This window comes from Protopterus annectens, chromosome 2.part1 (genome assembly GCF_019279795.1).
Source record: "Protopterus annectens isolate FY-2018-M chromosome 2.part1, PAN1.0, whole genome shotgun sequence".
NCBI lineage: Eukaryota > Metazoa > Chordata > Ceratodontiformes > Protopteridae > Protopterus > Protopterus annectens.
In genome coordinates this window covers 865,816,221-865,831,585 of record NC_056729.1, presented here as the reverse complement: position 1 = coordinate 865,831,585, position 15,365 = coordinate 865,816,221, and the positions used below count along the sequence as shown (strand labels likewise).

The 15,365-nt window shown below is 39.9% G+C and overlaps 1 protein-coding gene across 1 annotated transcript in view; it reads right to left on the bottom strand.

Moving 5' to 3' along the window:
* Window positions 1–15,365, bottom strand: part of TLR3 (toll like receptor 3) — a 309,450-nt gene that overhangs the window by 37,850 nt on the left and 256,235 nt on the right. Inside the window, exon 4 of the mRNA XM_044062513.1 lies at window positions 12,024–13,870. Within this exon, the coding sequence (XP_043918448.1) occupies window positions 12,024–13,870 (1,847 nt within the window). The remainder of the gene's footprint in view (window positions 1–12,023; window positions 13,871–15,365) is intronic.

The window sequence follows — 15,365 nt, the reverse complement described above, 5'->3', positions numbered from 1 at the left end:
AAAGGGAAGTCATTGAGACTGCTTACCATAGGGATGTGTCTTGTTGTTTCCAGACTTGGAAAAGGAGGCACCCCATTGTTTTGTTCTGAAAGTCCCTTGTGACTGAAACCTGGAGCCTTTGGAATGTCTGGGTTTGACTTGAGTGGCTCTCGAAGGAACTGGAAAGGACCAGTTCTTAGTAAGCCAGTGCCTACTAAATCTTGGAGGTTGCACTTGTAAGAAATCTTTCACAGTTTGCATAGATTTAGCTTTATCTTCCATCTTTTTTAAAACTTCTTCAGCCTTATTACCAAAGAGATGGTCCTGTTGTAAAGGAGCATCCAACAATTTTGCTTTAACATGATCAGGCAGATTTTGCTCTTTGAGGCAAGCATGCCTTCTTAGCACAGATCCAGTTACAGCAGCCCTGCAAGAGGCCTCCAAAGAATCAAAACCACATTGCAAAGTATGTTTTCCAACTTGTTCAGCTGAATGCAATAAATCCTGTAAATCTTTGTTTTCCACACAGTCAGAAATTAACATCATTTTCTGTTTAAGCAGTCCCATGATATGCTGTTGATATTTTAGCATATGAAATTGACAGTTTAAAGCCCTGATTGCCAAGGTTGCAGAAGTGTAAACCTTCTTACCCCATGTATCCCAGCGCCCTGGAATCTCTATCAGAAGGGGTAGGATTTTTAGCAGTAGAAGCCTTAATGCCCTTGGGACCCTGAGAAATTGTTTCAGGATCTGCAACAGGATTTTTGAAAAGGAATTTGTGGGAGTCAGGAACCCTGTAGTATCTGTCTGGCTTACAAGGAGCTGGAGGCAGAGAATCAGGAGCCAAACTAGATTCTGAAAAAACATCATCAACAATGTCTAGAACAGGAGGTATAGCCAAAGGCCTATGCTGAGGAAGAAGAAAAAAATTCCCTAAGTCTCTTTTTAGATTCAGAGAAATCCTGACTTTCACAGTGGAAATGTTCCCTTAAGGTATGTAAAGTTTCCCCAAAAGAAAAATCCTCAGGGGGAGAAGCAGAAGGAATGGAATCTTCTGCATCAGAGTCCTCATAAGTAGGTATACACAATTCCTGTTCATTAGAAGAGTCAGAAGAAACAGAATCCTGTTCAGAAGATTCATAATCAATGTCTTGCCTAGGCCTCTTAGAAGGGGGGGTTGGCTACCCCTTATCAGAGTAATTAAACCTTCAGCCATTTTGACAATTAGTTTTTTAGGCATAGGGGCCTGCACATGTGGCCCAGTCATCATTTTTTAGGCATAGATCGAGATTTTGGCCTTAGTTTTGAAGATGGCGTCGGTCTAATATACAAATCTGTAGGCCTGAAAACACCCTCAGAAGCTGGTGCCTGCACAGCGGCTTCCAGACCCATCCAAGGTAGAGAAATCCACGGGTTCCATAACTGGAGCACCTTGCGGCATATCGGACTCTGAGTGGGTCTCAGTAGAGGCCTGCGAATCAGAAGTAGTGGGTATCAGGGGCTGCGAAAGCTCCTCACTGAGTACCAGTGAACTGGCGACTGGCTTAGGAGAAGCGTCGTCGGCAGTTTTGGTCCTCAATGGCCTGTCTCTGTCTTTTTTCTTTGCGTTGTTTAGGTATTCCGGTAGTCGGATTGATAACCGATGACATTTCTGGATAATTAAAGTGGGAGCCAAAATATTTAGAAGCAAAAATGTACAGACGTTTGACAGTGCGTTGATTAAAAAAAGCACAAAACCGACAGCAAGGTACATTGTGGTCAGGGCCTAGGCAAGGAAAATGAAAATCCTTGAGGTATTTGCTTCCACAAGTAATGCAATTATTCACTTTTACTGACATCGGTAAGGAGCAGGAAAAAGTTTCCCCAACGGGGTACTTAGCTGAAGACCTCGGATCTGAAACTCGAAAACGAAAATTTCAGAAGTTGGCCAACCGGCACTTGCGAACTGCTTCTGCTTCGGGCACCGCGCGGCAAGAAAGACTGATGTAATGGTGTCGGCTGCATGTTTTATACCCCTGATGACCTGACGTCATGGAAGAATGGACAGAAACCAACCCAGGACCCAAGACTTTGTTAATCAGGCCAAATGAGGGCAACCTGCCAGCAGATTACTCAAATGTAATGACTGCAAAAGTGAAACACGAAGAACATCAAGTAGCTGGTTGACAAATGTCATCAAGAGAATGAGATCTGAAGAATGCTGTTGTAGCTGCCATGGCTCTAGTGGAATGAGCTCTAGGCTTGGTAGGTAACAATTTGTTATGAAGAGTATAGATGATGGACATATAGTCAGACAACCATAGGGACAAGGAAATCTTAGATACTTTTCTTCCCAGCTTATTCTTTGCAAATGATACAAATAGCTGTTCATCTTTTCTAAAGGATGCTGTTCTGTAGAGGTAAAAATGGAGCTGTCTATGTACACCCAGCATATGAAAAGTGTATTTCCCTTTATTCTGGTAGTCAAGAAAGAACACAGGAAAATGGATGGGGTTGTGAAGGATTGGTCTCTGAAGCAACTTTTGGAATTAAGAAGGGGATGGTCCTTAAGGTTACTCTATGCTTATGAAGCACAATGTAGGGAGAAATGGAAAATAGGGTGTGAAGTTCTGAAAACCTCCTAGCTGAAGTGATAGCTACTAGGAAGTCGGCTTAAGTCCATAGATGCTGCTGTTTTGAACGGAGCTCTGGACAAGACTTCCAAAATAAATTTTAAATCCAAATGTGGTGCGGGATCTTTGATAGGAGGTCACAACAGGAAGGTGCCATTTAGAAAGGCATTACATACTTTGTGAGAAGCAGACATAGAATCCTGAACGCTGACGTGGAAGGAAATACTAGCCACTAGGTGCACGTTGGTAGTAGAGAAATTAGAAGCAGAGCTAAATAAGAAACATTAGATGCAGAGAACATCCCCAGTAATTCAGGGTATAAAGCAAACCTTTTCTACTTACTGCAGAAGACTCTGTGATGGAAGATTTCTGTGTTGCTGGGAGAATGTGGACTACATTTGAAGGAAAACTTGCATCCCTTGCCATCATAGGAATTGGAGAAACCCAAGCTGTTAACTTCAGGCTGGGAATACCCAGGTGAGGCTCCCCAGACGAGTGAGTGATAAGATCCGGAAGCAGATTGAAGAACTAAGGGGGAGGGGGCCTTCAAGTATAGTTTAAGTAGAGAGAACCATATCTGTCAGTGCCAAAAGTTGGTTAACAGGACAACAATGGCCTTGCACTGTAGTGCTTTCTGCATGAACTTGGTCATCAGAGGAACAGACGATAGGCATAAAGCAACTGCGAGTACCAGTGATGAGACAGAGCGTCCCTGGGGATTTGTCCCTAATGATGGAGTATGCCAAAATAACTGCTGCATTTTGTGCTGTGTGAGGGGGTTGCAAATACACAGCAGCAGAGGGTGCCGCAGCGATTCAATATCTTCATATAAAATTGCTGGATTCAGGGACCAATTGTGACGCAAGAGGAAATTCCTGCTCAGCCTGTCTGCTAGATCGCTGAATCTTCCTGGGATGTGTGATGCAGTTAAAAACCTGTCAGATGCCACTGCCCATTGCCTCACACTCATGGTCTCGCAACAAAGCGAGTAAGATCTGGGTTCTCCTTGATTATGTACTAGACTACTGCCATACTGTCCTTCTTGATATTTATTTGTTAATAAATTATTTTCTAGTAGCAAGCTTTTTTGCCTCTATTTCTACTTGCTGCACATTCTCAGTAAAAGAGGTGCCTAACGGGAATTAAGACCATATCATCCAGTCAGTCAATTAAAGAAGACTGATTTCAGGGAGCATCAAACACCTCTGTTCTTGTGTGAGTAGATCCAGTCTGTGAGGAAGTTTGTGGTAACTGCCCCTGGCCATTTCCAAAAGAAGGGAGAGCCATGGTTACCTGGGCCAGAAGGGAGTCATCACAATGATCTTGGAGGATTCCCTCTGAATTTTCAGCAGTACCATGGATGTTAGTGAAAAGGGTGGAAAAGCATACAAGAACACTCCTGTCCAAGGAAAAGAAAAAGGCATCGATCATCCAGGTTTTCTTGCAAGAAGTCCTTGAACAGAATCTTGTCAGTTGACGGTTCAGAGTGGAGGCAAAGAGATCTACTTGAGGAATTTCCTACAGATGGATCAAATTTTGGAAGACCCCCTGATCTTGCTCAGCTTTTCCTACCGCACAACTTTGCTTTGATTGAAGCAGGATACCTGTAGAGTGGGGATCATTTTGTGAAACTGTATCCCAAGCTAATATGGCTATTTTGCAAAGGGGTTATGATCTGGTTTTTCTCCAACTTGCTGATTTACCACATCACTGTAGCATTGTCTGTAATAACTTGGAGAGGTCCCAGGTACCAAAGATGACTCTGAAAGTTGAGTGCCTTGATCAGGGAAAGCAGCTCTTTGATATTTATGTGCTTGCTTCTGTTCTTGGTGTTCCACACATTCTGCACTTGTATACTTACTGACACTCCTCACCAAGCAAAGTCCGAGACCGCTGTGGTGACTGATTGCGCTCTGGAACAGACAGGGAGAAGGAGAGACCTGTATTTAAGGATATCTGCTGTCGCCACCAAATGATTACTCTTCTGACAAACCGCAGCACTGGGATTTGAAAAGACAAAGGGAGTTTTTTGCTGGGACCAAACAGACTTTAGATACCACTGAATCTTTCTCATGTGATGTCTTGCCAGAAGTATCTTGAGAATCACAGAAGCCATGAGACTCAAAATCTTGAGGTACTCCCACACAGTGAATGAAGTTTGGGTGGAAAACCATAGAAATAGATCTAGAAATATATTTTTTCTGTGGAAGAAAAGCTCTCTGAACTGAGGTGTCTAGCAGACATCTCAGGAACACAATCATTTGTGAAGGAGTCAAGAAAGACCTGAATATTTTCTCAGAATCCCAGCTTGTGTGAGAGATCTATCAGCTGGAAAGGCCACAGAAATACCTCACTAAAAGAATCACAGGCCTGAAGCAGATGCCCTATGCTGACCGTCTAAAAAACTCAGCTATACTCTGTGGCATATCATCTACTCAAAGGCAATCTCTGCTAAACATACAAGGCCATGTCAAACCCTGAGCTGTTGGACATGCTCCACTTAAAGAAATCCCAATCCCTCAGAGCCACATGCTCCAGGGATCTAAACCTTGTCATCACAATAAACAAAACATGCTGGAGGGATAGGATCCTGACCCAGAGACTCTCCATACTCTGGAATAGACTGCCCATACATGTCAAGCAGAGCGCCTCCTTGACCCTCTTCAAAAGGGACCCTGACGATTGGCTGGGAGATAGGAAATTCACCCCGGGGATCACGCCAGTCGCCCTGCTACACAGGGGTCCAGGGAAGTAAATATTGTGGGAAGAAATACCCAGGGAATTGTTATGGCTAGGGTTGTATAGGCCCTAGGGACAATAGCCTAGTACCAACCTATGAACCAAAGAGAGGGTCCTCACACTTTGAAAGAGACTTAGCAAAGACAAGCATGTTGTCTAAATATAAAAAACTGTGGCTACCCTGCAAAGAGCTATAACTGGAGCTAGAAACTTTGTGAACATTCTAGGTGCAGTGGATAATCTAAACAGTATGGCATAGAACTGATAATGTGATCCAGGTATACAAAACCTTAAGAAATATCTGAAATCTGGATGAACAGGAAAATGATAAGCATCTTTTAAGTCTAGTGTTACCAGGAAACTTAAAAGAGGAAGGCTGTGAAGTGACATAATTTTGAATTTGGGCACTATCACAACTAGGTTTAGGAAAGAAAGAAAGAAAGATCCCGAAATGGTCTCCGAGCATTTTCTTTCTTTCGTACTGAGGGCATCCTTCCCAGCTGGGAAGGAAGAACTGGTTCTATCACTCCTGGTACAACCTGTGATGAAGAACCGGTGGAAACAAAACAGTCTGATCTAGAGGATGAGAAATGACCCCCTGGGAAAGAAGGAATTTCTTCCTCCTACCTCCTGTAACCTTGATTAATGATCTTCTGAACTCATCTGTCAGAAACTATCTGTTGCAAATGAGAAAAATGGAGATTCAGACTTTCTGGAAGAAAAAAGGGGCCAGGGTGACAGGGGGTCATATGGTTTCATTCAGACTTGGAATGTTCTTGGTTTTGGGAAGTTTGAGGCTTCTTTTTGGAACCTCCTTGATTTTTCTTCTTAAACGTCTGTTTACCGGCATTTATTGAACTATTTATTCACCATTTTGTCAAAACTGGGTGAGGAGTTGAATCCTTTAGAAAAAAATGTAAAAGAAGGGCTGAAAAATTTCAGAGATTCCCTAGGTCAGTGTAACCCTTTTATCATATTTTTTATCACCTCTGCAGCAGAGGGGCCAAAAACTAAATCTCTAGCCAAAGGGAAATTTAAAATCTCATTTTTAACATCAACTGGGAGGTTCAGAGAATGCAGTCATGCATGCCTCCTCAAAATAGAACCAGTTGCCACAATCCTCATGCACACACTAATAGTGAGTAGTGACTTTTACAAGAAACTAATTATTTAAAGCACATTTTTTTCACAAGAAGAAATTGCAGATAAAACATTCCTCATACTTTCACTATTAGAACAAACCTTAACATACGAGTTGGACAATTCAAAATTCTGAAAATCAAAGTTGAAGTATACACTGACTTATCAATAATTTTCCCATCCTTGTCAGAAAGACTGTGATTGGAATTAACTAATAGTTTAGCAGCAGTGGGATCAACTACAGCTGTAGCTGCTTGCATCAGTCTGAGAACAATGAGTAACAACTTTAAAGACCGAGGAACTTAACACATCTTATCTGCCTCTTCAGGGTCAGCTGGCCAATTATAAGGAAAATTATAGGCAGTAACACACATAACCTCTAAGGGAGACAGAACATGAGGAATGGGTGTAGGTTCTGAAAATTTTGTTCTGTAACAACTCACAGCATTTCCTGAGGGAAGGAGAAACCTCAATGTTCTCCCACTGACAATACTGGCACATTCTAGCAACAGTCACAGAGAAAGAGAAACTCCCACAGGGACCATCACAAACTGAGCTCACCTCTGAATCAGATATCTGAAGACAAAACCCTGTATCTGTCCCTTCATCTTCCTGTTCAGACTCAGAATCTGAATCTCTTTAGGAAAAGTGATATCCTTCTTCCTTTTAGCAAACTACTTTACAAGGAGGACTGAATTAAACCCTGAGTCAGACCTAGCAAACTACTCCTGTCTAAGGATAATTTGAGGAAGAGTACACAGGTTTACTCTTCTGTTTCTTTTTTGACAAGAAAAATGGCACTGACTATGTTCTTAATGACAGCAGCAGCTTCCCCAGGAATGGGGAGAGCATTCTGATGAAGCCTTCCCTGTTCCCTCTCCTAGGACTGACAACAGTGGCTCTCCCGTGCCCACTGAGGGGACCCCAACAGCCGCTGAGGATGTGGCTAACCCCCTGCCCACAGTGGTTGTAGGTGTTACATCAATGTAATCTGATGTAAAAGATGATAATTTGTGGTACAAGAAATGGCCACTGAACAATCACCCACCTGCGGATGAGACAATTTGCTATCCTGCTATGTGGCAAAGGTTGTTTGCTTAACTTTTTCTTTTTTGTGGCTGGATGAAGGAACGACTGTGGGACCTGTAGTTTGTACTATGGTCAAGCCGAAAATGGTGCCTCTTTCCCAGGGAACAGAAGCAGCAAATGCCAGCAAAAAATTACAAGTCTTTAAAAAGTCACCTTTGCACAGAAAAAGCACTTAAAAAAACTTTTCTAGCCCCAAAAAGTAAAATAAATACAATTTCTTCACAGAAAAAAGTCTTCAGTTACTTTATTCAACTTTAAACTGACAGGAAAATACAGCACTCCCATTTAAAAGTACAATAAAGTTTTGGTCAGTACATCAAAACACAAAATTCCTAGCTTTAAAATAACTTTCCTAAAGAGCAAAGTGCTAAACCACAAATGATATTTAGAAAATGGAAGCTTTTTCCCCCAAAGGGAACTTATCTGCAAAGCCAAGGTATAGCACCAAGCTGACCATCAATCCTTGAAAGCCTTAGAGGTGCATAACCTTCAGCAGCAGTAAAGCTCTGAAGGGCTTTTTGCCCAAACTTGTCTTTTTTGTCAGGTCAATTTGAACTGCCTGACAGGGTGCATGGAAGGTGTCCCGAAGTTTTGGAGGCTAGCCATTTGGCAGAATATAACCCATATAGCTAAGGCTTCTACAGCAATAATCAATGTGATGAACATCAAACCTTAACGTATCAGCCTGACAATTCAAAATTCTGCACATCAAATTTAGAGAAGCATATATTTTTTCCCATACTTATCTATAATCTTCCCATCCTTATCAAAAGGAGTAGACTTGGAATTAACTAAATGTTTAGCAACAGTTGGATTAACTAAAGCTATAGCTGCTGGGTCAGGTTAGGAAAGACAGTATAAAAACTAATGAAGAACTTTATACATCCTATCAGCCTTTTTAAGGACAGCTAGCTAACAGTAAAATTGCAGGCAGTAACACATATATCCTCCAAAGCTGACAGAACTGGAGGAAGAGGAGAAGGTTCTGGAAATTCCTTTTGTAACAGCCTGTAGAATTTTCTAAAGGACTGAGAAACTTCAGTGTTCTTACACTTAAAACACATTTTGGAAATAGTATCTGAGAAAGAAAAACTCCAACAGGGATAATAAGAAACTGGGCTGTCTCTGAGTCTGAATCGGAAATATGAGGAGAAAACTAATCCGTGCTTTCATCTTTTTGTCCAGATTCAGAATCATGAATCTCTTCAGGAAAACAGGCATCCCTCTTTCTTTTACCAGAAGGTACTTTATAAAAAGGGCCAATAGCCTGAATTAAACCCTTAGCCAGTCCCAGTAAATTACTCCCTGTCCAAGGAAATTTGAGTAGATGATACGTCTGATTTTCTGTTTCTTTTGGACAAGAAAAAATGGGGAAAACAGTGTAATTAATGGCGGCAGCAGCTTCTCCACGGATAGGCACAACATTCTGGCAAAACAGGGAAGCCTTCCCTGTTCTCACTCCCAGCACCAACAGTGGCTCTCCCTTGCCCACTATGGGGACACCAACAGAGCAGAGGATGTGGCTAACCCCCAGTCCACTGTGGCTGTAGGTACACAACACCAGAGGGATCCAGGGTAAAAGATGAGTGGGCTGAGGTACAACTAAGGGCCACAGCAGAGTCACCCTCCTGTGACCGAGGCAATGTAGTGGCAAAGGCTGTCCGCTTAAGTTTTTCTTTTTGTGGCTGGAAGGAGGACCAACCACCGAACCAAAAGTTTATTCCCTGGTCAAGCCAAAAATAGTGCCTCTGTCCTGGGGAAAACATGCAGCAAATGTCAGTAAAAATATAAAGTCTTTAAAAGTCACTTTTTCACAGAAAAACACAGTAAAAAGCATTTTAAAACCTTTTACGAGCCCCAAAAGTAAAATAAACACAACTTCTCCAGAGAAAAAAGTGTTTTTAAATACTGTAAACAACTTTTAAAATGACAGGAGAAAAGAGCACTCCCAGTTAAAAGTACAACACAGTCGTCTGGCAGTCTGCTGAAACAAACTCCTAGTGTTTAAATAACTTTCATGAAAAGGAAAGTGTTATCAAACAAACAATGTTTTAAAAAATATTTTTTTCCCCTGAAGGGAACTTATTTGCCCATCAAAAGAACAGCATAAGCTGGAATGTCAGTCCTTGAAAGCCTAAGAGGGGTGTATTCTTCAGTAGCAGGAAAGTTCCAAAGGACTTGGTGCCTAAATCTGTGTTTTTACTCATCTCAACTCGAGATGATTAATGGTTTGGACAAGTGGAAGCTGCCCTGAAGCTTTGAAAGCTGGCTGGCTATTATATTCCTGAAGGATAAAACCCATATAGGTTAGGCTACTGTAGCAGTGATCAGTAATCAAACACCAGCACAGTCAATCCTCAAAAGCCTCAAAAGATGCATACTCTTTGGCAACAGGAAAGCTCTGAAAGGCTTGGCTGAAGCTGCCTAATGGCTGGGTGTGTGTAAGGTGCTTGAAGCTTTGGAAGCTGGCTGGCTATTAATATTCTTGGCAGGATATAACTCATATAGCTAAGGCTACTGCAGCAGTGATGGAGCCGATAAATATCCTGTGTAACTTCTATGTCAAATAAATACTTCCAAACCTTTGAACCTGATTAGAATAATATTTTTTTGCATCTTAATAATTAAGTTCATAGTTCAGTATCATACAGGAACCCCATAACATAAAACACACTCTTTAAAGGATATAACCATCATACTTACACATAGACTTCGGTGAACACTTCATTGTTTAAATTATAATGGTCCAAAATCAATGTTCTTCTCACATTCCATAAAATAAATACAGTTGGCAATACCTACCATATGAAATGTAGGCCAAAACAATTGGCAAACCATTTATGAACTGAAAATACAACCAAACAATCAATGGTCTTGAAGGTATGAGAAGAAATTAAGATGATACAGTGATACTGGTCACATAACGGATGTGTGCCATTGGATACTGCAACAGAAGTAGGTTAGGGTTGAAATTACATTCACACAGGAGATAGTTGCTTAAAAAAACTAACTGGGTGAAAACAGATTAGAGTAAAACCCCAACTGTTATGAAGATAGCTACGGAAGCATTCTCTGTACAAAGACTTAGAGACCAAGCAAACCTGAAAGTGAATGAGATTTTCAAAAGTAAGATTCAAACATGTTGCAGTTGGATTCTTAACCAGAGGCTTTTGAAAAGATGATGAAATGTCAGAGAAGCAAGCAAGTAATGCTGTCAACTAAGACACACTGGGTCAAAATGTCACAACTGTGGACACAAATGAAGAAATTGTGTACTCGGTACTAATAAGATGAGTTGTTGGTACAGTAAGATTACAGGAGTAATCCATGGGGCATATGCAAAAAATTTCCTTCATTACACAGCATACCAGGTTCTAGGCTTCTGGTTCAGTACAACAAAAAGCACTATCACATCCGTAATACGAACAATGTCCTGAAAAACTTACACAGACCTAGTTTATTAAACATGTACATGAAACCACAGGCCTACTGGAAGTACATCCCATCCTTCCTAAGACCAGCAGATGTGTACCCACAACTGACTAGCATATCAAAGAAGTTACACAAGTTGAACTCTCCTTCCTGCTGTGCGGAAGTCTTCTGGTGATCCTAGAATATGCAATGATTTATAACAGAAGTGCAAGTCCTAGTTTAGTACTATTCTTCTCAAAATGCTTTTAAATAAAGGGTGATATGATGCAGAAGTAAAGCACAAAGAATTAAGATGTATAGCTATTAAATTTTAACTATGCATTCAAATTAATCAGATCAAAAACAATGATATTTCTTGAACATTTTTTTAAGCTTCAAGGATAAAACATGATTTTACATACTTTTATAATGACAGCATGAAGCCTAGTTAAACGTAAGGACTGAAAGTGCAGGGAGAAGACAAATGGGCACTTACATGCGCCTGCAGTCTGTCATCTACAGAGGTGTTTATTGCCTAAGTTAAGCTGCTACTCCTACACAGACTACACAGTCTTACACCTTGACAATAAATTACAAAGTGTAAAATGACAAGACTCTACTGCAAATAACATGACATTAGTAAACACCTGGAACTGGCATGATACACTGTCTGTCCCAGTACCTATGTCTCACAGGTGTAGTAACATCAGTACTTGCAACTTAGAATGCTAGAGTCATTAGTTTTAGGATCCCAGCATTTAACACGCAGAAGTACACAATCCACAACTTTTGACTACTTTTGGAAAAAGACATTAACAAAAGGTATCTATCAAACACCTGAATCAGCAACATATATTGAAAATTTCTAAAAGTTATTTTTGGAATTTGCATGCTTTATATGGTCACGCCACACTGTATACAAGCTACAATCAATTTAGCTGTCTTACATCAGATTAATATTTTGTGAATGAAAGTGCAACATTAAATGAGAAAAAACATCTTTTTCAGTGTCCACTAAGGAAGTATTTTGAGAATACATATTGAGCTACATACCTCTTGCACCAGGGATCCTCTAAAATCTCACGTGTGACAACAAATACAATTTTCCTGCTTTCTTTGATACTGTTCACAATAGCTTCCATCTCAGATCTCCCAGACTCAAAATCACGTTCTTCAAAACAAAACCTAACATCATTTTCTTCGAGTGGCAGTAAATTTCTAACAACCCAATCGTTGTCCTTTTTGGCATGAATAATGTAAGCATCATACTCAAACCTTACTTCCAGTGGATCAATTTCTCTATACCCAAGAACTCTATTCACTATGACATGCCAGTAAAATTCCATTCTCCATCCTTGGAATTTAGTAAAAATGGATGTAACAATAATAAGAAGCAAAACACTTAGAGTTACAGTAAATAACACGTAAAAAGGGGCAACATCTTTGCAAGGAGAGGTGTCAAAGGTTGTTACAGAAGCATTATGATACTTTTGTGGGGTGTTACAAATGTAATGAGAGCTGAGTTCAGGGATGCTAGTGTTTGTGCCATTTAGCCAGTTAACAAACCAAGAAATGCTTTCGCAAGTGCAATCAAAGGGATTAAATGCCATCTGAAGAGTTTCCAGCTTCTGGAAAACTGAGCCAAACACTCCTCTGGGGACAGAAGTAATCAGATTTTTCCTTAGGCTCAACAACTTAAGTGATCTCAGCCCATCAAATACTGTATCTGGTAGAAAATTCAAATTATTTGAATCAAGGTCTAGATGTACTAAGTGATCCAAACCCCTAAAAGCATCTACTGGAATCTCATCAAAGCCATTTCTAGACAACTGAAGTACGTGCAGGTTTGTCAGACCTTTCAAGAACAGCACAGGTCCTCCAGGATTCACCTGCTTCCAAAGGCGAGCTAGGTTATTGTGCTCCAGTTTCAAAATTTCAAGACCGTGGAGTCCATTAAACAGTTCGTCATTTAGGTTTGCAAGGTTGTTATTACTAAGATCAAGAATTGTCAAATTCTGAAGAGGTTTAAAGGGTGAAGGTGTTAATTTCTCCAAATTATCAACCTTTGTTCTGCTCAGCATCAGTATACTTAGAGTTGGAACTTGGCTAAAGGAATATGATGTTAATGTTACCTTAATGTTGTTAGAAAGGTATATCTCTTTAATACTAACAAGGCCTTTAAACTCATCACCTCTCAGGGTCTGTGCAATTGCATTAAATCCTACATAAAGTTTTCTTAATTTTGTTAGACTAGAAAATGCTTCTTTTTCTAATTTTGAAATTTTAGTTCTTGTTAAATTAAGAATTTCAAGAGGCGAGTTGGAGAGGGATGAAAAGGTTGCATTGGTCACAGTGTTTAAATCAGTAGAGCAATTTGCTAAACTTAAGTATATTAGGCTAAATAAACCACTAAACATATTAACTGTGATTCTAGGAAAAATGTTATCTTCCATAATAAGTTGCTTTAAGCTCTTAAGATGCTGAAATGAGTAATCATCTATTCTAGAGCCAATGTTAGTTGCATTTTTTGTTCTCAGAGATTTTTTCAAATTTAAGTGTGTTAGGTTATTCAATCCAGAAAATGTGTTAACAGATATATGTGAAATTCTGTTATCATGAAGGTTGAGGTACTCAAGACTTTCAAGCCACTTAAATGAATTATCTTCAATTAAAGATAGCGTGTTTTCAGACAGGTCAAGAACTTTAAGTTGAGTTACTTCTAATCCTGCAAAAGTGGTGCTGGCAATTCTTGAGAGATTGACCTTCCTTAGCGAGAGCATTTTAATGGATGTATTTTCCAGTTCCATGCAAAGCTCTTCTGTGAGATTTAATCCTAGCATAATGGAATCCATAACCAGAATGTCTAGCTGTTGAAGGGTACGGAGGCATCCAGGTTCAAACTATAGATAAAACAAAAAAAAAAAAGAAGAGGCATTAACAGCTAAGAAAGCTAGAACAAGATAAGGCTTTATTTCTTACAAAACTGCCAAAAAACACACAAATTCACGTGTGCGCGCACACACACACACACACACACACACACACACACACACACACACACACACACACACACACACACACAAATCCAGCATATGTTAAAAGCCACATATAACTACAAGGGTACACTATATTAAGGAATATTCACATTTGTTAGAAACAAGACAATAAGTAAATCAATACAGGAAATTCAGTGATGGAATGAACATGTGTAACATTTAGAGTAAGAATCCTGGTACATAAAACAATGAGGGATATCTTAAAAATAATAATTTTTTTCCCTATTTTCCTATTTTAATTGTTATGAACAGATCTTTGTAATTTGAATACTGTCATTGTTCTTTTCTTAGCTGATCAGATAAGCACTAGCAACCTCGCAGCATTCCACACAGCGCACATTTTATGGCTTAATCATATGGTACCACTCTGATCATAGAGTTATTTATTTATCTGAATTACAAGTAAATTTGATGACTAGGGCCCCTTTTCAGTCATGAGATTGTTACATTAAACAATATGCAAACTCACAGCATATTTCCATGAAAAATAGTAAAGAGAAGTGTTAGGAAAAACTTACAGGATTTAAACAAACAAAACATAACACTGATAGCAATAATAGCATAAATGCACATGATGTGCTCCACTGAATGCAATCCTGTTGTTGTGACAAGTAAGAAGCAAAAAAGTAAAGCTCAAAGATGCAATTAGTAAGTGAAACCACTGTATTTGCATTCACTTTGCTGCTGAAGAAGTAATATAAGTTGACTGATGAAAGATGCCAGGGAAGAGCTGACGGATATTGGTGGGAAGTGATTTCCAGATTGCTGGGCCACAATGGGAAAATGCCTTGTTATTGTGAGTGAAGAAGTTGGGGATTCCAAGAGTGATGGCAACAGTTGTGGAAGATGTAAGTGATAGACAAGCTTGTTTAACAACAATAAAGTGATGCCAGTTGTTACAGCAGTCCAGCTTAAAAAGGATGTATACAAGGGTACTGATGAGTAAGGCGACACAGATATTATGAACCAACCCACCTGCTTGACAGTTGAGAGTTGTGCTAACTTCTGCCTGTACATGTAGTCTGTATTTCTGAGTATTACAAAAGCATGTACTACCACTGATAGAGCGATCAAGTTTATCCTGCTTTGTTAATAAGGTGCTTATGCTGTGGCAAGAATGTGCCCCATTACCTATTATTCATCATGTTGTAAACATCAGTACAGAAGGTTAAGGCAGGGTTGAGACAAACTCCCAGGTATTTATCTGGCTGTACAATATTCAGTATACCACCATAAGGGACAGTGATCATGCCTCTGTGCTAATTCATTTACGCAGCTCTAAAAGGTACTGCATTTGTTTTACTTAGATGGATTTAAATTTCTTCATTTTACAGACCCA